Raw genomic sequence first — 26,302 nt, 5'->3', positions numbered from 1 at the left:
TCATCATTTAACTTAAAGAAAATAATATAATTATGGCTGAAAAGTATAAATTACTATGTTCATAGAATTTGTGTTTGTTTGAAAATAATAGATTTMCTTGGCTGCAAGCAAACAGAAAGTAGCTGTAATACTACTTCCTCTYCCCTTGAAAAACAAATCCAAACCAGAACAAGTGGTCCTGAAACCAATTATCATACTACTGGCTTTTAGTTACCAGTAGTAGTTTTTATAATCTATTAAAAACAGATAATGGATTTATATTAACAGTTTTTCAAATTTCCTATTAATTTCTTCAATGTCCCAGTAGTAGCTGTTTTTCATTCATATCTTCCGTTGGTAAGGTCAAAATGAAGGTCTACAGAAGAACAAAGAGCAAACAGGAATGCTTTGAAGTAGGTTWTCTGCATTCATCACCAATATTTTATCACTATATAAATGAAACTGATTTGACAGACACTGTGAAGAAAATAAGCTTTGTTTTAAGTGAATAAAGAAGGTATTTGCAGTTTTAATGACAAACTTACTACCATAATTTTCATCTCTTACTAAATTAGACTACATAAATATTATCTACCACTTCCAGTGGAAAATTATTTTAGAACTAGTATGATACCACTTCATAAATTRCAATTTCATTTATATGGCAATTAGTTAAAAATCTCCACCTTCAGGTCTACATAATTTTTAAAATCTAACTTGCACAAWTAGTACAAATTACTTTAGCTTCACTATGAATATTGATCAACTGAACTGTACTGCAACTGTATGCCACAGTTTTAAAGCTGATTTCCATTCTTAGATACAAAAAGAACTTCATCATTCCCCTGAACTGTACTGAAACTGTATGCCACAGTTTTAAAGCTGATTTCCATTCTTAGACACAAAAAGAACTTCATCATTCCCCTAAAACATATAAACAGCTCTGAATTTTTTTAAACTAATCAAACTATTTTAACATACCACTCCATATCAAGAGTCCTTATGATCACCTCAAGCYTGAGATTTTCCTTTTACAGAAACTGACCAGGGAGCAAAGTTTTGAACTTAAAATCTTAAACATCTATTTTGAAATGCAAATAGGTTTGCTTCCAGCGCCACCTGAGATAACATAATTGCCCGGCACCAGAGGGAAGGATGAAGCCCTTGACCAGAAATCAGCAGAGCTACCAATCCCAATCATTGGGCACATTACTATTTTGATTGTATTTTAATGGAATTAAATTAYTCACCACTTAACTGCAAAATGTTCCTACTGAACAAGACTAAGRGGAGAACTTTAAGGCCATAGAAGTAAGCACTCAAAAACAGGAGATGAAAATTATGTGTGACCAATCTCAACTTGGCCTTTATCCAAACTGTCAGAATTTTTAAGTCTCTTAAGAAATTTTCCACTCATCCAGGACAAATCCTATCTAGAGACAAATAGAGCATTTTCCTTTACCTGCAAATGGCAGATGTARAATATATACTCTGAAGAGAACTGGAAGAAAAATTCCCTATTGCAATTTAGCTTTCCATAGGCATATGTTAATTCTGAAATTCTCAGCACCTGTCAATACTTAACTTCTATGTATTTGCCATTAATAGTCTACTAAAAGTATACAWGATACAATAAGTATCCTCCCTAAACTTAGACAGGGATGCAATGACGGTAGTTTTCAGCAGAAGGAAAATACCATTAACTCAAATTCTGGGTAAAGTAACTTCAAGAAAGACTCAAGGCCAACAAATTTGATATCAGACCTGGCAAAAGAAACACTAGGACTCACTGCTAAAGTTAATTACATTGCACYGACAAAGTTACATTAATAAGCTGTATTTTGACGCTACATTATAAATAAAACTTATTTGAAAAAGGGGGAAAAACCCAAAACCCTTTAACTGGTAATTCAATGCACACACGAATTGAAGAATCTACTTAATGAAACCTGGTCTAATACCTGTGGCAGAACACTCACACAACTTAATAAAATGTCTGAACTTGAAATACCTCAGGTTTTTCTCAAAGCAGCACACGGCTCTACAAGATTTTCTAGAATCTGATATCTGCAAGATGCAGAAACAAAATGTTCTGGGGATTTTTTTGTGGTTGGGTTATTTTTAAGGTTTTTTTGGGGGGTGGTGTTGGCTTGTTTGGTTTTGTGGGTTTCTGATTGTTCTTTTGTTTTGTTTCTTTTTGTTGAGAAGCAGACTGTGGAAACAGAAAGCMTCACTTTCTTTAATGAGGAGCCCAAATAACTTATGACAGAATTATYTGACATAGTTATTCAGATCTGCACAAAATTCAGCTCCCTCCCTGCAGCCAAAACCTCTCATTAATAGCCTCACATTTCTACTTTTCCACAAGATATGGAAAAGTTATGTTTACTTTCTCTAGCATTATTTTCAAGCCACACTCAGTAAAATTTTAGTAGGAAAAGGCRGAGGATAACATCAGCATAACTGCCTGATTTTAAGAAGTTCCAATTACCCTCACTTTCTTTCTCAAATTCTCTGATAAACTTACTTCAGAAGCTCTACGTCCATTCACTATAAGGACATAAGAGTACAGTGTTTGATTAGCAAGGATAAAATATTTCATTCTGAGTTATACCTACAGCCTAAACCACTGCAGCCATTTTTATTGAAATGATGAAATAATTTTATTCCAAAATAAAGTCCTTATCAGGAATAGATGACAAAAACAAATGCTCCAGAAAGTTGTGAATACCTGGGAAAAAACACCGAATACAATATCCTAGTTAGGGACTCTGAGAACATCCTATCATTTAATTCCAGGTAAGTTACAATTGAAGTCTATAACTAGGTGTGACAGTCACCAAGCAGCCTCCCTTGAGCTCTTCCTATCCTATAGGGGGTTGCCATATGTAGGTCTATCATAAGTCTAAGCTGTCACATATGCAACCAATCTCATTTCATCAAATCAAATGTAACACTAAGGACATACTAACAGGAAAACAAAAAAATAGGATAGTCTCCTAAGACATATATGCATTCAATTGAGAAATAGGGAAGTATTGACATTTTTTTTAAGGTCCCTGCTTGACCTGGAAGTCTATCAAGGCACAACATTTTTTAATAAAGGCTTTCCTACTTGAAGTATAAACTTTGGACCACAATGCCTCGATTTATCTCCGGTTTCTTTAGCAAGTTCAAATAACTTTAAATCTCCTTAWGAAGGAAAAATGCCATCCTAAATCAATTCAGTGGTTCTTAAGCAATTTATGATTGAAGTCATCATGCACACCCTTAAGATCAGTAGGACCAACMMACATAATTCATRCCATAGGAGTAAGTAGAGCAATTTCCTATCTTTGCACTGTAACTGAATACGTCTGTCATTTTGTAGGAATCTGCATTCYTGTGATGCCTTGCAGGCTATTTTGAAAATCTGCCTCTCACCTGTTTTCCTAGCTCCATCATTTTTAGTCACTAAAATTTAATGCATGAACTGTAGATCATACTTGCAAACAAGCTCTTAGTTGAGTAGCCACATCTGCCTTGCAGACATTTATGCTGTTTCACTCAGTATCCTTTAATATTAGGCAAATTACTGCCCCACAGCTCTTCCACAAACTATCAAAACCCCCAAAGAAGTTTCTCTAGGTACAACACACTTTTCCCTAGCAGATACCCCATAAAAGCTTCTAAACATTTTCATTTAAAGAAATTAAAGCAATTCTTTTCAGATACATACAATTGTTAAGCCTTCTAGAGGTGTTGGAGCTGGACTTAGTTCACTGTGAGGAAGGAGGAATTCATCTGTTCTTTGGACATCCAAAATAAGCTGTGCAACATACTTTTCCTGATACCGTGTTCTCTTCCCCAGAGCACCTACAGAAAATATGTTTATATTAAAGAACACTAAAAAATAGTAATCCAATAATATACTAGAATTGCTAAAAAAAAAAAAAAAAAAAAAAAAAAAAAAAAATAGAGCTATACATTGAGAATTAACCTATGAAATTTAGCAGTGGTTTAATTCTGCTTGATCTCTTTGCAGTGAGATGTTCTCAATGCCAGCTAAGACAAAGTAATACATGCTACAAACATACAAACACAGCTATATAGGTCTTGCAAAGCTGCTTTTAGTTAAATTCTCTATAACCCAGCATATTTAAAATTCACAGTCATTAGATTTCATCAGTTCCCTCCTTATTCCCAAGGAATAAACCAAAAACAATTGTTCAATTTGCCTGCTAGATGTTAGGAACTACATGGAGACATTTAGGCAAATGAAAATCTCATAATATGTTACAGGCCATCATTTTAAATATTTCAAATCTTCATTTGAAGAGTTAGATCTTTGAAGCAGGATCACAGACACCACGTTACCATAATATTGCATATAGGATACAGTAAAAGTATTATTGGGAGTGAGTGAAACAGCAAACTTGTGAAGGCTGTAAAACCAATTAACCAATATTCAGAATGCACAACGTGAAATTTGTCTCAGTGCTGTTTCTTCAGTTCTTTATTGGACCTATGGACAATTTTTATTAGTTTTTACAGGGGTAATTGAYGTTTATATCAAATTGTAAAGAAAAACACATCTGTTCTTCCTCTGTCAGAAACTTGTTCGCAAAATGCAATCAAAGAAATCAAAAAATAATTTCAGGACAGTAACTTAAAATAACAGAATCCTAACCGGAGCCAAAATGTAGCTAAAAATTACTCTATAAAATTTGGAGGTTTGCTTGTTCATTTTTACTGTGATACAATGCTCAGACAGCGTGAAATGGAAGACTGAGAGCTAATCCACTGCTGCTCTTGCAAGAGCAAGATCAAGTTCTTAATTTCATGATCATTTTGAAAAACTTTCAGTATATAAAATCTTGGAGGTAACAATGATTGACAAAGGGCTGAATATGAGGCCACTGTCTGTAAGAATCATCCAGCAGAGGCACTGAAATAGCAGCCACCCACTTTTCTTCCTGAAGGCAGAAAGAGATGAGCAGGGAAGCCAGAAATTAAACTGATTTCTTCTTTTCTGCCAATTACCCTTTTTAGTGGAAAAGCCCTGTATAAAGAGTTTATGAAGAAATGAAAAAGGTCCTAAAATATCACTTTAAAAATCACACAGTACAGAGAAGGGACACACAGAGAGAAATACTGGCTAACGATTCATACCAATTTTACTCAGTAGCATTTAATTCTCAATTTTAATATTGCTTGAAAATTACTATGCATTAATTCACTTCCTGTTATGTCTTACWGCCTGAACAGCTGAAGGAAACACTTGCACAGTTTTTCTGGATACCAATAAAATTGCTTACTACCACTCAGAAACCGTGATTTGTTAAATGCTCTCATATGCACACACCACCCACCCCACTTTTTAAACATAAAAAAACCTTTTTAAGGTTTTAAACCTTTAAACCTTGCTATTATAGGGACAAAACACTATTTTTTTTTATTTGAAAAATATATGTCACGTGTTTAAGCTGAGGAAGAAAGTTACTTGGTTTATACCACCATGTTTGGCAGTGTTCAAGGCCAGGTTGGGAAAGTGTACCTGTCCTTGATCTTTAGGGTACCTTTCAACCCTGAACATTCTACAGTTCTGTGATAGATCCTCACAAAGCAAAAACAATCTACACTGAAAYTTTCTGTTTCATATTTTAAGTTTCCAGAGATGTGTTACTGGGTATGAAAATAATAAACCTATCTTAGAGCTCAGCATTATTATTCCTCTAGATCTGCTGATCTTAAATTTACTTTGGATTACTACCCTTCATTTCAGAAAATTTATATGCAAGAAGGATCATGGTCTTTTCTTTTACTGGAAATTGTTTTGTAGAGTTATTGATGGTTATGACTCATTGTGAGGGACATAACAATGCTTTTCAATAAAAGAGGAATATGGTACATATTAGAACTGATGGGACTTAAAAAAGTACATAAACCAAGYATGATTTATTCACACATTACTGAAATAACTTAGGAAAATATTGGTCCTAAAATCYCTGTTTTAAGAACAATATCTATTTTCATGCTGTAATGCAATACTCAGCTAGTAAGGATTACAACCATTAATGGACATAAACATGTCAAAATCCTTTCCTAAAAAGGAAATTCCTCCTTAAAAATGTCTTTACTAGAGATTAAATTTTTACATTACCAAAGTCTTTTTTGATGATGTAACATTCTTCCCATTTAGCCCAAACATGCATATAAAATTAATTTGTCTAGAATGTCAACAATTCCTATATGTTCAGTTCATTTGCCTTCAGGTTAACTATTCTGAYAGATTTATGGAGATAAACCACAGAATATTTAGGAGTTTCACAACATTTTTCTAAGATCCTATATCACCACAACTTTCCTCTGGGACTATCATAACCTCTTTGTAAAGTAATAAAAAATACAAATAATTCCACTGCATCCAATCTTTTTCTTCCTCCTCCAAACAAGAAGGATTTATTCTAAATTAGATTTAAGGAAATTATTAATCCAAAATCTGAGGATCTCCTTTAAAAGAAAAAATCCAACATGAAGGCTACAGTGACACTTGTGTCTTTGATTTTACTTGTTCTCAGTTAATTGCATTTTTACAGCTAGTCTACCATCATAGGTACTGATGTTTTCAATAAAAAACAGTAAGAAATCTGACTAATTTTAAAGAAAATTACTTTATAATACCAAGTTGGCAGTAAATGCCACACTTGGAACACGCAACATGCACAGATCATGTTGCATACAAGAAAAAAGGGTAGGATCAACTGAAACTTATTGATTTCCTTCAGATTTATGTGAACTACTATGTTTTAAGTAGGTATCATTGAATAGAATCAATTCAACAAGATYTTCATTACAGACCTTCCAAAGTAAACTTTTAAAACCTGTGAATAAATGAGTACCGGGTTCCACATGATTTGTTAGAGTTTGTGTTTGTTTGGGTTTTTGTGTGTCATAGGGTTATTTTGCAGCTGATTGCTAGGGATTCTTTTAATTAATTTATTAATTAAATTCATTGTATAAACAGGATTAGCTGCAGCTCCAACCTGGATATGAAAGAACATGAGCCTTGTGACATAGAAGTGATGCAATCAGTAAGGAAGCCCCAAGTTTCAGTTCCTTACTGCTTCCCACTAATAAGTCTACAGAAAAAAATAGATAAAAAAATTTTGCACTTCTATTCAGGTACAATCATAAGTTCTCACACAGAAAAAGTGTGATTTGATGTTGTTTTGACGGCCTAGCAGGACCAGCTAGATCACAGATCCATATCTGTATATGTAAAGTTGCAAGTGCAACAATCTGATCTTCCTGACTCCAAAGAATAGGTTCTGAGAGTATGATTATAAAGTCTCCATAGTGATTGAATCCTTGTGATTTCTGTTCATCAGAAATCTGACCTCCCTGCTTAATTACAGTGATAACACCAGTTCTGGAAGTGACTTCTAAAAGCCATTTACATGGAGTAGATCTAGGCTAGTGACACAAAAGTCTTTCTTGACTGTGTCAAATCATCATGCAGACTCCTTTATAAGTGTCTACAAACAAAACAAAACAAAACAAAAAGTATTAATCATGACACCAGCAGATGCAACTAGACCTAGAATTTGACATGGAAGACTAGAAAGAAGGATTATAATACCATAACTCCTCAGATACCCAATTTGGGGTATTTTTAACTAGATGTCATTTCTCTTCCAAGCAATACTAATTCTTGAAGACAAGTAAGACCTACCTGTTAAACAGCAAGCTTTTTCAAAGTACAGTTCTTYATTTCTTGGACATGCAAAAAAAACTCCACAAGCCATAGGTTAGTTGGTCCAWCCAATCAGCCTCATAGACTTTACAAGCAAAACTTACCTGTAAGGTTAATCTGCAGTTTTGTTATGTCTTTAGCCATATTGAAACACTGTTTMGCTTTTTTATATTCATAGTAAAACAAAAATGTATAGGCAGACTCAAGATGGAACTGAACTGCTAAGTGCCAGCTTTCACCACCWGTGAACAAAGCTTCTGCTTCTGTCACTGAAAATGAAGAAAAAGAAAAGAGATAGGAATGTAGTCCAAGAGAATGATATTTAAAAAATATATTTAAAATATCATGAGTGAAAGTCTGTTGTTCTTTACGGCCTTCACACATTTAAAAAYTCACTGACAGTGTATAAAAGATACATATGATTTAGAGCATTTTTSATTTGTTTTATATCTAAGGATTGCTACTAGAACAAAGAAAAGTTCAAACTTTGCTTATATTTAACAGCAAAGCTGAACTGGGAAATACCACTTCTACAAAAAATAATGAACTACAATTGTATTGGACCTTCTAAAGAACATAAGAACAAAATACTGAGCACCCACCCACTTAAGCAGTAAGCTTCAAATGAAAGTTTCAACAGCAGATCAAGGACTGAATGGTGGCTTAGGATTCTTAAGACATTTTCTGTTTGGTTGGGTTTTGTGTGTTGAGATTTTGTTTGTTTTTTAAATAATTACTGATTTTCTGAATGATAAAGATCATGTCYCCCATCCGAATGAGAGAAAATTCCTTTGTGAACAGATCTGAAGTCTTTAGGAAAGAAGACTTGACATTTTCTCATCCAGCATAAAAGCATTTGTATTTCTTAAGTTCTATCRAAGTACAACAAGTTACAAGAGAATATTCCTGCAAATACAGATCATTAAGTTGAAAATTATTCATGCTGATTATTCTTCAGTGTAAGTGGGTTTTTTGCTTCATGCTTTATTTCTGCATTTTGCAAAAATATTTAGATAATATGATTCTAAAAATGCTTACATCATCACAGTACCTAAAAAGGACTGGTTACCCAGTTATAGCACTGAAGCTGAGTTGCTTAATGTATTCTTAAGTTTTCAAACAAGCTTTATTAATGGTGTTGAAAAGTCTCACTATATGAAAAAATTGTATTATCAAGGAGTTTTTTAAACATTTTCTCTGACTTTTGGATTTAGAGATTGGSAGTTAACTCTGGCATAAACAGCTTTTACTGTTTAAACTTCCTAGGCAACTTTTTTGTTAACACTTGTTAATCCTCAAAACCTGTCCCTTAATATAGAAAGCTGCTAAGTCTAAACATAGCTTTTCAACAGCTTTTTTCATTCACTAAATCAAAATTTGCAGATAAATCCAGCCTAGCAACAACTTTTCCAAAGATGAGATTTAAAGATTTTGTTTAAAAAACACAAACTAGTAACTTAAAAATATTACTCCAAGCCTACAAAATACTGGACATGCAGGTACACGTGGAAACCACACAAAAATGCAACTTTTGAACTGAGTGACACTGATACAATTTCAAAGGGGAAAAAAATCAGCTTATAGTCTTTGATCCTGCATTACAACTTGATTTTCCATAGCTAACAAGTTTCAGTGAGCTGAATACAACATTACTAGTGCAAAAGCCATCTGATCAACTCAAGTGACACGCTGAGAAGCAGCCTTACTTATCTACAGCTACCTATATAAATATCATTTACAGCACTTGGTAAGTTTAGGCCTTTTGAGACTTGAAGAACCTTTGGAGAAAGCTTCTCATCRTTACTAGTACTGATGTACTGGCTCAGAAGCACTGATTTCCCAAACTTACAACATCCTTCTGGCACCCCATATGATGCTTGGCACAAAGCCGAACGGATGGGAAACCACCCTGAGTCCCACTGGTTTTCCATAACAGCTGTTTCAGAACAGCAGGGAATCATTGCAGCTGTCTTCTATTCAGGTGATGATACTAACCTAACATTTGAGAAAAATGTATTTTAAATAGAAAAGGTAATTTCTCCTAAATTTGAAGATCTTTTTCTCTAGTAACAAACACWAAGTTTTCTTGAGAACTTGATAAAGACAAGCAAGTGGGTTATTCAGACCCTACTCAAAGACCATTTAAAAGGTTTGAAAGCATTTATTTTATGGAATATGAAGGTACTTGTTTGAAATACCAGRTGGCTTCAATGAGAAAATTAACAAACTGTTAAGAGGCACCAGGCAGCAAAAACTGCCAGAAAGAAACTCACTTCAGATTCAGGTGTACTTTACTTTATCTCTGAGAACCATATCCAAGAGTCTCAAAACAAGCCACCGTCAAAAAAACCTTYGTCTGCAATCACATTTTCATCTTAGAGGCTGAAAAATATCATGTGCCTTACAATTCCATGCCAAGTTAAATGACAATCTGTTCCCTCTCTACTCATCGCAGTTACGTAAGTGCCTTGTAAGTATCATAACAGTTACGATTAAAAATTCTCCACCCCTGTGCTATCTTAAAAGTGATGCTGCAAGCCAATAAAACAAGTAAGTAGAGATATACCTTGTTTTATACAGTTCTGGGCAAGAGCAAATAGCTCAGGTGACCTCTCCTCTAACAACTGCTGGTGAATATTTACACATCTGAGAGTCCACCAAGGTAACGTCTGAAAGAGAATATGGATACTTCAAGCTCATAACAAGTACAGAGCATTAAGAAAAGAAAAACAAAAAAAGAAAAGCAGCTTTAAAATACAGATTTTGTAGTCTATTCAATTCCAGTTTCTAAAAATTACAAACCTGTTCAAAATAGCTGTTTTATTAAAAAACAACCATAACGTAGCATACAGATTAACACATCCATGCAACTCTACAGTGCTCCTAGAGTTTGATGGATTTTCCCTCTGTTAATTTCTCTAACTGCTCTTTGAACCCTGCAAATCTTTAGTACCACCATCTGGTAAGAAACACTGAACAGCAGAAAAAATAAATACTTGTATGCACTTATTCTGGAGCAGCCACTTGCTACATTGATTTCATAGCTCCCAACTCTTGTAAAAGACCAAAATAAAACCAAAACCCAAAATTCAGCTGTTTCCTACTTATCTTAATTCATGTCACATAGATTCATAGAAAGTTACGATCTCATTCTTCATCAATCTTTCTAGCCTTCTTTCAGTATTTCTGATCAGCAGTGTTGCCTTTCTATGCATTTTTTCCTGTTTTGTTTAGCTTTTTTTTATTTTTTCAGGTGGCAGCATAAAGGCACCTGAGAGAGGCAGAATAGGAGCAGAATTGCTGTTGAGAATACATTAAAATCATAATTGAAAGTCCTAATGCCTGTATGCTGAACTAAGCAATCACTCTACAGCAGGCAGAGCTGAACCACAGCCCAGGAAATACCTGATTTTAGAAAACTCTGTACACAGAGCTTAAGCTTCCCACAGTCTCCTAACCTCTTCTCTAGTTGCAACAGGTGAAAATGTGTGGAAAAGTTAATTTCAATACTCTAGTCTCAAAATTATACTTAAGATTATAATCTGTGAATGTAGAGCACATTCTACAGAGGCTCTGATGATTGCTATTTATTCTGGTGCTGCTAGCACACCAACCATTTTCTATGAAAGATGTTTGATCGCTTTAGAGGCACCCATCTCCTGAACTTTTTATGCAGATATGCTTCCATCAGAGCGACCTAAGGGCTGTGCACTAGTCAAGTACAAATATCTAAACCTATTACATGTRGCTGACTCTAATGTCTCTGGAAAGGAACCATCGAAAAGAAGAACAGTGTCTATTTCCAACAGCAATGAAAGACGACTTATGATATGAAGCTGGACAGAGTAAAGCACACAAATAGGATTCGTGAGATCCCAACATTTCATCATTTATTTAGAAATCTAAAGGCAATTTAGGCAAGAAGTGTTAAATTACTTGAGTTTAGCTTTATACAATGAAATATCAATTTTCACATGCWGTTGAGTATCCAGTTAAATGATACAATTTCCTGAGGCCTTATGCTTACCACTCAGAAATGCTCAAATCAGTGAGAATACATTTTTTAACTTTGAGATAAGCCAGCAGAGCTGTGTACAATATTCTATCAGCAACAATATTCTATCAGTTTTTTGAAAGCCACGTTGAAACGTTGTGGATGATTTTTAAGCATTTACTCTTCTGTCTAAAATAGAATACAGGGCTTTATTAACGGTTTAGGTAACAGATTTTAAAGTTTTAAATTTATGTGCACTACTGTTAAAGCAGCAAAAGTATTAAAAGGCTACCTTTGAATCAAGCTGACAAGAAAAAGAATGGCAAGCTTTCATTGCTACACTGACCTGTAGATGAAAGTAGTTCCTATCAATTGTTGCCTTTGAACTATTATTTAAACTTGATGTAGCCACAAATAATTGAATCTCAACTGTGTAGAATAAAGCCCCCCATTAYGTCATTCTTAAGGGAGGGAGCAGGGGAATTCTCTATACCAGGTACATTTTCTGTTTCTCTGACTGACCCAGCTGCTGAAATTCAACAGCACTCATCTGTGAATAACAGGGAAAACGATGGAGGAACTTGGCTTCCAGAAATGCAGTACAGCCAACATCTCCCACACAGTTTAATTCATCACTCACACAAAGACCCAGCTGGGAATGGATGTTGTCAGCCAAGCATAAAGAGAGGCCATGTGGCATTTTGATCTCTAGCCAAATTCTGTTCAACTGGAATTCAATAAAGAGAAGTTGCTGCTGTTCCCACTTCCAGAGAGCCCTGCTACCCACAAGGCTGCTGCTGAACTACAAGGGAGGTAGAGATCCTCTAAGAGGTGCTTCCTTGTTTTTAGCACACATACACAACAGAGATTTAGACTYAGAATCCACACAGTAATGGTCAACAGTATCCAAAGGTTTGTTAAAAAGGATATAGAATATGTAAGCTGCATTATAGGGCATTCCCAGCCACCCTTCGACAAATAATATCACAAAGYATGTGCTTTTAAAAAGTTGCTTTATATTAAATGTTCTAATTTTTCCAGGTAATAGAGACACCTTTCCTCTCTTTCGGGGAACACAGTGAGTAAATAGCTTATCTTTAGGAAAAAAGAAACAGTGATTAATTGCAATCATTTTGTCCCAACTATTTCTTAGAGGGAAGAAATCTCGGAGCTGCAGGAAAAGAAATGGAAGTTAGAATGATTCAATGAGGTATAAAAAAAAGAATGAGAGAACCAATTAAGGAGTAGGTGGCAGTCATAGTCATTAGTCACATATTTCTTACCTGGATAGATGTGAGCTTGTGTCTTAAATTCACAAGGATTATCCTGGCTATAAGCAACAAAATAGGATGAGAAGTCAAGGWATAGACTGATTCACCATCTAGAACCAGCATCTTCAGAATAGTTGCATGCAGCATTTTTGGCTAAAAGAAGGGAAAAAACACAAAGACAAGTTTCAGTATTTTTTATAAACTTAAGATTATTTAAAAATAATGTCATATAGAACTAGGAAAAATAGCTATTAATGTATTTAAGAAAAAAGTCTGCTCAAAACATTAAAAAAAAACCAAAAACCCAGAACAAAAACTCAGTCTCTTGGATTCTCAATTTTTTACCAAATCATGGTAATCCTGCATTTTTTTTGCTGTACTGATACATCACATCAAGGTGATCTGCAAGACATGGATTTCCTCCCACCTGAAATGCATGTCATCCAGTCAACTATCCCCAAACACATTCTAGCAACATGATCTAAGCTAGATCCCATGATCTAAGGAGAAGGGGTTCTGGTAAATCCATGCCAAAAACAACTATAATTACAAAACAATTTTATAATTAAATTAATCCTACAGCACTGAAATACACTAGATATCCCTGCAGTGATGTCAGTATGTGCTATCATTTTCTTTCCCCACAGGGAGCTTCCTGTTGGAGTGGCATCAGGGCAGCCATTATTCCTTTTGTCTGGTAAATAAAAACCTCTCCTCTCCCTGCTTTGGATGCATTCTGTATGACATTCTCTACAGTTACTGTTTTACTTAATGGCCTYGAGGTAGCTGTCCAGGGACTCAGGGGTGATTGTCATCTGACAGTCAACTATTCTTCCCTCCCTTTTAAAGCAATGACAGCATTTGAGCAGTTTATCTTCAGGCTCAGGGAGAAGTCCATTCACCAGTCTGCACCTGGTTCTCATGTGGTCAATTTTCCCAGTGAACAAAACAATAGGATTTTAGTTTCCAGTTGGTATAAAAGGGGGAGGAAAAGAAAATGGAAGCAGCAGAAGAGGTTAAATGACAGCTTGCATTGAAATCATTTGCCTGAGAAAGATTCTTAATCAGTCTATACAACCAGTACATGAGTTCTTTGAATCATATTTCAGCTTTTCAAACTAAACAAATAACATAATTCCTGAGTTATTTGAAACTCTTTTCAATACCTGTATCAACAGATTACACTGAAGACAAAAATCGTTGAGCCTCATGAGTCCCCTAGTTCACTTTTTAATAACAGAGTAACCTTCAAGTTTATTCTGATTTACTAAAGGGTTTTTTTAGCTTGCATTAACATTGAAATTACTTCTCCTTTGTAGACAATGATTTGTGACAAAGGGGAATTCTTGTATGACATCACTGCAGGAATTTCAATCCCACTGTGGAAAATCATGATCACAATAGTCTGACAAACCACTTGAGAATAAAGGAAATAAACTGCCAACTGGAAATACACCAGACATTTCACAYCTCTTCAGAAAGGAAGACCCTTATCAATATTTGTGATTTTGAGAGGGGAAAGTTATCAATCAGTACTTCTAAAGATTAATTTTTCAAACACACACATGCACAGTAAGACACTCAACACAGTTTAAAGTTTAATGTAAACTTTTTCTCATCTGCACATTTTTGATTCTTTCTATAATCAAAGCAGACCACACTTAAAACACTCAGTGGGAAAGCAAAGGAAATTTGTTATAAAACTTTTTTTCAAAAACAGCCTTGCAATGTTATAGTTATCTATACTTGTTTAAGCCCATAGTTACAATTTAATGTCAAATTCATATTTCAAGTCCTTTCACTACAAAACCCAGTCCTGCTAATGTAACATTAACAAAGACTGAGAGAGGAAGAAGGGAGAGTTGGTGACATGACAGCCTTGACAATAAGCCAACAAGTCTCAGAGCCAAAGAACTGCTATCTTCTATTTTAACAAATCCATGTCCTTTTTCATGAAACAAATCCCACACAAAAAAGCAGACATCCTTTACCTTTAGCTGAGAAAGTCTAAACCAATATTCATTTCTCCAGCTTATGCTCTAAAACCTCATTATCCATGCAGAATTCACTGCCCTGAGGTAGTCCTTAAGATCAGAAAATAGCTACAAGTAAGAGATAGATGTTTAAGATGTTACAGCTTCAAGGATTGCAAAGTTAAGAATCAAAGTCCACCAAATTCTCTAGAACACTGGCTAAGAGAAAAAAAAAATAAGCTTGTTTTCTTGTGTTTAAACACCTAAACGTACAATGTGTCAAACTATCTTATAGCACAAAAATTTAATGTATCTCAAAATGGCAACAACCCAAGACTTGTTGACCTAGTAAACTTTAGATTTTTGAGTCTTTCTATTCTTCATCAAACCTGACATCAAAAAGTAATTATTATATTCTGGAGTATATAMTTATTTTATTCTGGAGTAATTTTCTTAAAGCACAGAAACATATACTAGATAATAACTTTACAAACATTTGCAGAAAAATTTCTGGGGTAGTCATCATCATCAGTTTCTCTTGGACCTGCAAGAGGTTTTGTTTGACTACCTGTTGACTGAATACACACAAATGAAGTTCAATTCACTCCAGATAATATCTTTTTAATCACTGAAGCACAGCTATTTATGTATTCAACTTCTGAACAGTAACTTAATGACTGCTTTTAAGTTACTACTAATAAAGCCCTAAATCAACTGCAAGTTGGACAGTACTCTTGAGTATTTCAATTTTCACAGTATTTCAAAAGTATTTCCCAGCACAATTGGTGCCACCTGAGTAATAATAATGAGAAAAAAAAAAGCTGCTGCCATTCACATTCAGTGGCTCTGAAAACAGACAGTATGAGAATTTTAGTTTAGGGAATTAGCTTTTTTCTTGCCAATGATAGTGACTAGAAGCAAAGTGAGCATTCAGCATGCTTTTACTTTTGCATTGAGAATCACTTCACCGACTCTTTCTGTCTTGGGGATCCTTCCCCTAAATATAAAAAGGTAAGCTCTGCCATAAAGAAGTAGATAAAGCAGATTAAAGGCTCAGGAAGAGTTGCTTAAATGGAAGTGAAGGTGGAGTGGAGACAAATAATCAAATCAGGACGCTGTTGCATGTGGCTACTAAGCCACATATACTGGGCTTCTCATATTTTAAAAAATACAAAGATTACTGCACAACAATTTGAAATCTAGCAAAGCTAAGGTGATCTATCTTCTAGATTAACAGAGGATGTACTGAGGTTACCTGCCGAAGGTTTGGTCCTTGAAAACAGAATTCACTATTTAAGTCACTTTAAAGCAATTGAAATACTGCTTTTGTTGGTAACTGCTTTTCTCTTCAACTTCCCTCAAAGGAGGTAAGATTACAGAGGAGGCTGCCTCCAGTTTTACAATCCAAATCAGCAAGAGGTAACCTGTGGAGAGCTGAGATCCAGACTGAAGATAATCAAGGTGAGTTAGTGTAAGCAAGCCTTGCTTGAGACCACTACATGTAGAAGTATTTTGGTTATGAAAGCTCTTGTTAATATAACCTGTGAGGAAGATTTGGCTCTGCTATTAAGAGTATTTTTCAAGTGACTTCATTAAGAATCACCCTTTTCTACATTCAGAGCAAGGGAATACAGGACAAGACTGCAGGCTATTTTTGCTTACAAGACTCTGCCTCCACATTTAGCCTTTATATCCATCCTTACATTCCCCACAAGAGGGAGAAATCTGCATAATTTTCAAAGCCTGTATCTTGCTGGTCAAACACACACTTTTCTTCCTAGCTAGCTCATGCTAATGAAAGGCAAGTATCTGGGCCTGAAAGAATGAATTCACAACAGATTGAACTAGTAAGGGCAAGGAATCATACTGGATTTAAGACAGTGTGCTAYATAGTAGATTGGTGGTTTTCATATTCATTATGAACATGGCTATAGATGCCAATAGAAGTGTGGCAATATTTCAGTCTCTTCCAGCAAAAGGATCAAATAATGCATAAAAGAAGGAGTAATAAAAACAAAAGGGGAAAAAATTATTCTGATACATCCCAAAATTTATTCTTTGGGATCAGCCTGGAAGCTACAAAAAGAACAGCAGGAGCTGTCAGTATATGATTTGGAGGATTTCTACCAGTTATTTACATGTATTATCAATTAACACATTGAGATCTTCCATAYGGAGCTTCTCACTCTTACCAGATACATTCTACTAGTGAATATAAAATCAGACAACAAATAAAGCAGCAAGCACCTGCATTCTTAATCATCAATGGTCTAATTAGTACTACTACACATTTTTTTCCAGTTCATCCACTGAAAATAGTAAGCTCAACTGTATAAGGTAGTACACAGAAACTCTTTAATTTAAGGCAGRATAAATATGCTCCAACTTCAACAGTCCTGTACCGTCACTGTACTCTTATTCCCTTACATACAAAGAGACAATGACAATTCTTTTAAGACACAAGGAGCCCACTACTATAAGCCACTTATTATAAGCCCTGAGCTCATTAATGATGTTTTAGTCTAACCCAACAAGTTCGAAGCCAGAACTGCTAAACCATTTTAACCAAAATTCAGTACTTTTAAACCTTCCTTTACCACATTTCCTCAATAAAAAAACTCAGCCTAGCATCAGTCAGACTATTAACTGGTGTGGTAAAGTCTAACAACTATGCTAGAAAACTGTAACACATCTGATAACTAAATGCTACTTTTGTGCGGACTCTGAAAACCACAAGCTAGTTCTGCAGGATATAAAACCAAATCTTAATACGGTACATGAATGCAATCGTAATTTAGAGAGAAAGCTGGAATCAATTTGAGGAAAGGGAAATAATATACACATAGTCATGAATATTGTTCATGGAAGACATCCAAGAGGCCCTACTAGCAACTCATCTTAAAGACGCTATTTAATTTATTCTTCACTAAAAATAATTATAGGCTCAAGCAGCCTTACTGCACTCRTAAGAAAAAAACTAATCTGAGAGCAGAAATGAAACTACACGAGTGATCCAGAGGTGTAACTTTCCAAGAATAGAAATGGCAGCAGTTAGATACCCTGAAAACAAARACTAATCCAATAAAGTGTTCTGAAAATAAGAATAACATTTTTTTTAACATTCCTGAAATAAATGAGACATTTCAATGCTGAATTTAGTGACGTTACTTAGAGCAGGTTAACGAAACATGAAGACCTAATTTTTTAACRTTGATGTGGTAAAAAAACATTTTAGTTTGAAAATTTGAAAAATGGAAGACCTGTTTAAAAAGGGATTGTATCAGTCTTGATGACAAAATATAGGAGGTAACAACAGATGGGGAAAGTTAAGGGTCCCATTTTTTACCCATTTTTTCTGAATATCTGCATGGATTAAAGGAARCACAAGTCACTTTATTGAGACATTCATTTTTACAGAATATTTATATACTAAGAATCCTTGGATTGAAAAGTACATAAAGATAATTCAAAACATAATTAAAAACCTTTTGAATTAAGACATTTAATAAAGAAGAGAACTGGATATTATATTTTAGCACATAAGTGCTTAGTGCTCTGGAAAAAAAAAATTAAGTGCCAGAAGATAAGCTAAGAACATATCCCAAAATAAACACATAAAAAGTTTATTGATTACAAATGCCCTTTGATTAAATGCTCACCTATATTAAAGATAACTTCCCCATCCAAACCAAACATTTCCAGCAGGAAATACCTCAAGTAGTGAAACAGTACCTACTTTTAGGACACTAAGATGCTGCAATAGCAGCCTGTAGGATGGACGATTAAGGCAATTCATTCCAGCACCCTGCCTTGCAGATGTGTCTTTTCTGATACACCTAAATGTTATGGTTATTTGTGAGAAGCAGTGACAGCAAAAGGACAGCTTATTAAAATCCAAACATACCTCACAGAATTCCTGTAAAAATGCAGGTGGCAAAATATCCTGAGGTTTTAAYTGAACAGGAGGCCCAGTCCAATTGCTTTGAACAAAGAGCTGCAAACTGCTCACACCAAGCAGAAACAGCAGCTTCTGCCTGCAATATAGATAAGAACAGCAATTAGCAACATATTACATGTTCACTTAAGGCTACAAGAGCTGATTAAATCTTGTGYTAGCTCAAAACCCTCAGTTTAAAAAAAGAATTCACTGTCCTATGAGGAATATACATATTCCATTGGAATGGAATATTCAAGAATATAACAAAGAGAAAACTAAAAGGCTCAGAAATGTGTTAGTCTATAAAAGCTGTAATTAATGCCAAACATTTTGGAGGCAGAGTTAGTTCATGTTTCAATGAACTAACAATTTAAGGCTGTACATAACCATCAGAGATCAGAAGATTAGCAGATAATCCAATATTAAAAGGATGCAGATAATCCAGTATTTGCCTATTGCATTGYATTTTCTTACGATACATCTAAATCTCACCATTTTTAGAGAAAAGATACTGCATTAGCATATGTTCCAAAAAAGCAAGTTTATTTTTGTTTTGACATAGCTGTTTATTTTCCCTCCCTCTGATAAAGAAACTAAATTAAATCCAAAAAGGTCAGAACCACCACCTCCAAGTGGGTTCAGATAGTTTGGCAGTAAATAATATCCCMWTYMAWYSKKGKTTTTWWTTTAAATAATTGTAATTTATTGAAAGATGAAATTAAGGGACTTTGTTTCATTTCTGAAAGTAGGTACAGCAAAATTTTCTTTAACTACAAAAACTAAGCACATCTTACATTACTGTGATATCATTTCTTTAGTACACAATCTACGTGGTCTGCASAAGGCAGGGCAATCTCTCAGAATTTAATGGTCTATTTAACAGGTGTAGGCTTTTAAGATTTATATGCAAACTTCTGTTTTATTATACCTTAATGACATACAATCTCATACAGAACAGGCCCCCTAACTACAAAAAGGTTTAATTTTAATTTAATTGTGCAGGTTTTACACTGGTATGTTAGGGAGCAGTGTAAMTGAAACAGAAAAACCTCCTCTTTTCTTTCTGTTAAACAGAAACTTAGAGATGCAAGAGCTCTCCAACTGAAACAAAAGGATAAAGTGTTATACAACCCCTTAAAAACCAAAGTAAAATAGAAAAGCCACACACAAACAGCTGGTGGGCAAGAATGCAACAAAAGATGTAGAACAATAAGAAAGCAGGGGTGGGGAACATTTAATTGAAAAAGAACCCATCCTTCCCGGGAGTTGAGAGAACAAGGACCAGCAAAAGAGTTCTTGTGGAACAAGACAAGGKAACTCTTACTGGCTGTCATTATTCWGCCAGTAACYATCTACTAGGAAATACGAATACATATCCAAGATTACCACTAAAGTTTCAAATAACTCAAAACCACAAAGCGCTGACAATTACTGTATACTAAATTATTACCATTACACACAGAATATCCACATTGGTATAGATTTCCTAATTTTTCTCCCATGATAAATTAGGCTTCAAAGCTTCTGAAAGGTAACATACAGAAGAATCAACTATCCCTGCACTGTGATTTGATACACGTACGCYAGTCTTTTTTAGACCATTTTCATTRTTTTATCAACTACASTGTTTATACTAATTACACTTTATATATTTTAGCATTACTGGTATCTATCTGGAAGGCAAACTTGCTTKAAAAAACACAGTTTTAACCATGCAGAATGCCTCTGGAACAACTGATAACCAAATCCATTACTTTCTCTGGGATACCATTTTTTCCACTGATTATCATCACCAAATTCTTTTCTTTCCACATTTTCAGATTCATGACCAACTCCCAGTCTCCTTATCMCTCACTCTGTATGAGAAAACCAATTTCAAGCTGTAATCCCTGCAAATGCAGACATACCTTACCTATCCCCTATTTTTTTTTCCAAGAAAATTCATTGTGTCCCTGACTGCCSTTCACACTTACAGTACAGACCTGCAGATGCTCACCTCCCAAATGCCTGAAAACTTCTTTTTCATGCTGCCTAAAAAGCCACAGAGAGACTGCTGCAAATGTCACTCTTACTATGTGATCCACATCATTTATTTTGCATTTATCTTTTGACATGTCTGTATCCATTCATCTTGTTTTTCCTTTCTCTGTGAATGGGGGTTTTGCTGCCTTTTTTAACACTGTTTTTACCAAGTCCAATTGTTYTCYRTGATGCAAAATCACATGCTTATATRTACTCTAATATTCATAWCACTCWATCAAATCTTAYTCAAAAACAAAGAATAATAGTGCATTTGTATTTGAAAATATAATGGATGTGCATATAATGCTAGAATTTACAAACAAAATAAAAGAAAATATTCAATAGTCATGTTAGACTTAAGAGGTTAGATTTCTTTTCTTGCTAGTGATGCCAGAAACTACARAAGAGTAGCCAAAACTATTCAGTGTCTAACCCAGCTATTTTTTCAATTCACGAACATCAAAGCAAGATGTAAAAACAGAGAGAATTTCTTCATTTTCCTTTTTCACTATGTATAGCACACCAGTTAACCAACCATCAGATATTCCAAGAGAAATACCAGAAACACCATTCAGTGTTCAGGTTGGAAAATCAAAACAAGCTTCATTGTATTGATTTCTTTTGCCAAGTTTGGTGTTCATTTACATATTGAGTAAGTTAAAAGTAGTAAATACATGTTCAACAAAACTCAGTGTTAGAGCTCATATCCTTGTTCCTTTTGGTTTGCACACTATTTCCTTCCAGTCTTTAGAATCAAACTGTAGATCAGGCAAGGAATGCACATACTTCATATGGAGCTCAGGAATTAAAAATCTGCTGATTGAAAATACAGCCATGAAGCTACCTTTTCTGCAGAAGATAACTGTTAAGCATTGAGGTGAGTACAATAGCAGGAAAAAAAGTAAAATATCTCCTATTCAGTGTATTTATTGTAAGAAATGTTTCATTTTTAAGCCATAAAAGCTAGAAGTGAAAACATGTCTGAGGCAGGAAAAAGATACCAAGCAGTTAAAAGGATCGAAAAAGTTGAATCAAATTTTAAAACACTGCTAAAKAATTTTCCTTACAGAACCACAGATTTGAAAGTGGAAAAAGTTACAGGCTATGTCGAAAGAAATTACAGTGTAGATCCAAACTGTGAGCTGTTTTGCCCTCAAGCTGCTCAGTTTTAGCTTCAGAAAAAGAACTCCTTAAGAGTGYTTTTAACGCTATTACAAAACCGTACTTTGCACTCTGTTTATATTGTGCTAAAAGAATAAGAGTCACATAATCCAACTTTCTGTTTCTAATTCAATTCAACTCCCACAGTGTTTTTAAAKCTCCAGAATTATAACTTACAGTTCAAGAAAAAAATTATTTTAACTTATCCCATCTAAAAAAAGCACAAGAAAACCAGCAAATTTTCTGGACTAGAACTTAGAGGTTTGCTGCATTTCCTTTGAATCACTCAGTGGAAAAACAAAATTGCATTTTAGGCATTAGAAAAACAGGAAAAAATGTTTTCACCATAAGCAATGCAAAGTCAGGATGCAAAAGTTACCTATGTTCCTTCCATAACAGGATATAGGACTGAAGGCAGGAAAAATTACTATGCAACACATTTTAACCCAGAAAGTCAGCTCAGAGTGAAGCGCTGTGCACTGCCTCCCTAAAATATAAAATTATCCTTCAGATAAGCAACTTCAGTAGAAGTTCTTCAATAAGAGAAAGTCACAACTTACTTCCTTCAGCCCCCAAAACTTCTTAAATTATTACTAACAGAGCTAGAAAAATTCACTTGACTGCTACACAGAACTGTTTCTGGCAGACACTGATACGTTTTGAAGACACTTGGCTTTCATTTTGAATAAAACTTCAGGCTGTAATTTTGGGAAGAAAACCCTCTCTCTGCTTCTGAAAGGCTAAATATCGCAGCTCTGCCTCCATATCTTCTGGCAAGGGGGCTTCTAATGCAGCCCAGAGCTTCAGAGCAAAYAAGAAAAACATCAAAGACAAAAGARCTGGAGTGTGAGCAGCCAAGGAATAAATTCACTGTAACAGGACTCAGAGAACTATAGGAAGGATTCACATAAAGTTACACTCATACAGTTTATGATTACCTTTTGAGAAGCTGAATGGCTTATAAAGGCAGCAACACATATTTCAAGCAATAACTAAGATCAGGACTGGGTCTGTTTCAAGTTCTGACTGATTTTTCTTTGTTTGCCACATTATTCAAAATAAACTACTGCAAGCCGACAGAATCTAGCAATATTTAAAAATTTTTCCAGCTAATATCAATAGTAACAGCACAACAATGTAAAGGAAACAAACAAACAAAACAAAACCTAGAGAAAAACATACACAGAAAAACCTCTGAACACTCCAACTCAGAAAGGAGTGCATTGTATCATGTATCACACCAGAAGATGAGTTTTTGACACGCTATTATCATTAACAAATCTCAGCTCAATTTTTCTAACGCCAATTTTTTTTCTCTGATATTTTAGAAACTCCTAGGTTTACATCTGTCATACCAGAACACACATATTTGTACTCTACTAACACTAACTGATAATCTACCTTCCTCTTATTATTTTAACCTTATCTTCCCTTATCTTTTGCTCTTCTTTTGGCAAAACCTTTTCACCTTTTGAAATATATATATATATATATATATATATATATATATATATACATACACACACAACACATGTATAGTTTTATGCTTCTACTATCCCTAGCAAGACAGATTTAAGTCTGTTCATTATTTTCACAGCAAACTGTAAACAGCAAATTCAGACTCCCTAASAGCAGCAATTAGCACATACAGTACAATTAAAAGAGACTGTCAGAGAAAATCTTGGGAATAAAACAATTAATTGATGAGCAGCATCCATGAAYACCCTATTCATTTTAAGAAGAGTTGAACAACCTTACCATAAGTCAGACTTAGAAATATAGGCATTGCTTGGACAGTAACATTAGATACTACTTCAAGTAGCCACATAAATGTAACACAATGTAACTCTCATTTCAGAGAGAAAACTGTCAATAAATTGTTTGATCATATATGASGACATGAATTTACATTTGAGGCTTCTTTATACCAGCAGCTTCTGAGGTAATCGCTGTAAATAAAGCTGAAGTTTTCAACAAAACTCTGTATCACACTATCATTCTGGCTTTCACTGGATAGTAATGAATAGATGCCCAAGGRAGTAGGGGAATAACCCAAGAAATTTGTTTGCTGCTTTCCTGTCAGTACATGTGTTTTGAAGGCCCTACATCACAAATTATACATTTTTTTAAATGCCTTTTATAAAAATGAAACATGGCCTCCATTAATCTTCAATATAAAAAATAATAATTTCCACCTTTCTACATTATCGACCTCCGCAGAACAGTCCAGGTATGCCAGAATCTGTTTCTCCAAGTAAGTGTCAATGTTCTCCTCTGTCACAGAAGATGCACTGAAAACATTCTGAATGGCTGAATTTGAAAATACTGCCTCATATTTCCCATCAAACATCAACTGCAATAATGRTCCACTTTCTGAAAGAGAAAGAAAAAAAAAAAAACACAGAAATCAGTGTCAACTTTGAAACAATTCTGTCTTTCAACACCTATTAGACCTATTCAAACATAAATATACACCACTCTCCTTTTAAAGAACGTATCCTCATTTACATTACAGGGAAAGTGCAGTTGCATTGAAACTCAAGAGCAGCACTAGCAGGTGTCACTCCATTCAAAATAATTTGTATTGAAGTTACAGTGAAACACAAAGGACCAGATAAACGTAAATCAAAATTTGCAGTGAAATTTTGGGAAAAACAAATTGATGGCCTTTCAAAATACTTCAATTACAACAAGAGGATTTCCCTCCTCTAAAACATTTTAAATGACCAGAAAAATCCTATAGGTAAGACAATAATTTCCCAGACTAGAGAACCAGTTCAGAGGGAATGCAACAAATAAAAATTACTCAATATTTGCCAAGTTCAGTGAATAAAGTCTTAYGCAAAACTGCAGAAACTGCTCAGTACTTCATTTATATGCTTAGAATACTTACAAACAATGGGCAATGAGATTCTATCTTTACAAAATTATTTTCCTATGATGACTATATTATCTCAATGAAAAGCCTGCATATATAGMAGATTTCTAGCAGTGACTACTAAGGTGGATTTTGACCCATGGCTGTTTCTTAAGCCTGATTCCAAGACAAAGAGAAGTCAAGAAATGCTACACACCTAATTTCTAAGAGGCTTCAGTCCCATCAARTTCTTGACACASGTTATTCACAGAAGCTATCTTCAGATATGCAACAGTACAAACAACTCAGCAGCTGTTGGAACACTCTGATCATGTTAAAACCCACTATCCTTGAGCAAAACCATTATCTGCCTACCCTGCAGCTGTGGCTACAACTCATGCAGATGCACTAACTGCTTTCTGGCTAGATGATGCAGGTGATGGTCATGAGGAATGCAGAGGTCCACATTGGGTAAGTGCCTTAATATCAATGTGTGATTCCAGCTGGGGATTGCAGCTCCCTGCACTCACTGTCACTTGTGGCTGCACTAACAGCAGTAGCCAAGGTAGCCAGTTTAACACCAGCACAGCTATGGATCCACACAAGCAGCAGGTACAGAAGCTAAAGCTAAAGAAGTGATTTGAATACCAATCCCAGTTCATCCAGGGATGATTCATTCCAATCCCAGAATCATCCAGTTCAACAAGTACTTAAAACTTTAGAAATATAGGGATACCCAAGGCAGAACTACCTTCACGAATAGCAATGGGTGACAGAACTCATCCATTCTAATGCCTCTGTACCATGCTGTTGACCAAAGTTTACTTCTGTTCTCCACAATGCTCAACTACCGAGTGACATAAAAGATAATGTGTGCTGTGAATAGCAGCAGTTCCACAACACTGCTGACGTTACACCCCCGCAGAGAACTGAAATAACAAGACACTTTATCCAATCTATGCTCTGGAGAGACTTTCTCTCACAAAATGACAACTTCTTTAGATTGGATTCTAGTTACCCAGACAGGTAATGCTGTAGTTTTTGTATGACAATTATGGGCTGTGAGGACGCATGATGATGCATTAATATTGAGGTTCTTCTCTTTCCAGTAACKTAACTGTAAGCACATCACTGCTTTTGATTTTGTGTGTAGCTTTTTACATGACACTATATGAATTCAAGATCACAGCTTTTAAATTTATTTTCAGGATCAATAGGAAGGGCCCATGTAAATGATGACGAAGAATCATCGCAAATCCCACCATTTTCTATCTCTACTGCAAGATGCCCTTCTTCAACAAGTTTTCCCCACATCTTACAGCAGCACACTACTTAAACTACCTCAAAACAAACCAAGCTAAACCCCCTACCCA

At 35.0% G+C, this 26,302-nt stretch overlaps 1 protein-coding gene across 1 annotated transcript in view; it reads right to left on the bottom strand.

Annotated features, from left to right (window-relative positions):
* Positions 1-26,302, bottom strand: part of TTC27 (tetratricopeptide repeat domain 27) — a 108,640-nt gene that overhangs the window by 81,107 nt on the left and 1,231 nt on the right. The window contains exons 2-7 of the mRNA XM_057370055.1: positions 24,268-24,445; positions 18,857-18,986; positions 12,992-13,132; positions 10,281-10,383; positions 7,819-7,983; positions 3,698-3,834 (exon numbers count right to left, since the gene is read on the bottom strand). Of these exons, the coding sequence (XP_057226038.1) occupies positions 3,698-3,834; positions 7,819-7,983; positions 10,281-10,383; positions 12,992-13,132; positions 18,857-18,986; positions 24,268-24,445 (854 nt within the window). The remainder of the gene's footprint in view (positions 1-3,697; positions 3,835-7,818; positions 7,984-10,280; positions 10,384-12,991; positions 13,133-18,856; positions 18,987-24,267; positions 24,446-26,302) is intronic.

This window comes from Malurus melanocephalus, unplaced genomic scaffold, assembly GCF_030028575.1.
Source record: "Malurus melanocephalus ecotype Western Australia unplaced genomic scaffold, MMel_1.1 scaffold_5, whole genome shotgun sequence".
Lineage (NCBI taxonomy): Eukaryota > Metazoa > Chordata > Aves > Passeriformes > Maluridae > Malurus > Malurus melanocephalus.
The sequence above is the reverse complement of the archived record's forward strand: the minus strand, read 5'-3'. Positions and strand labels throughout refer to the sequence as shown.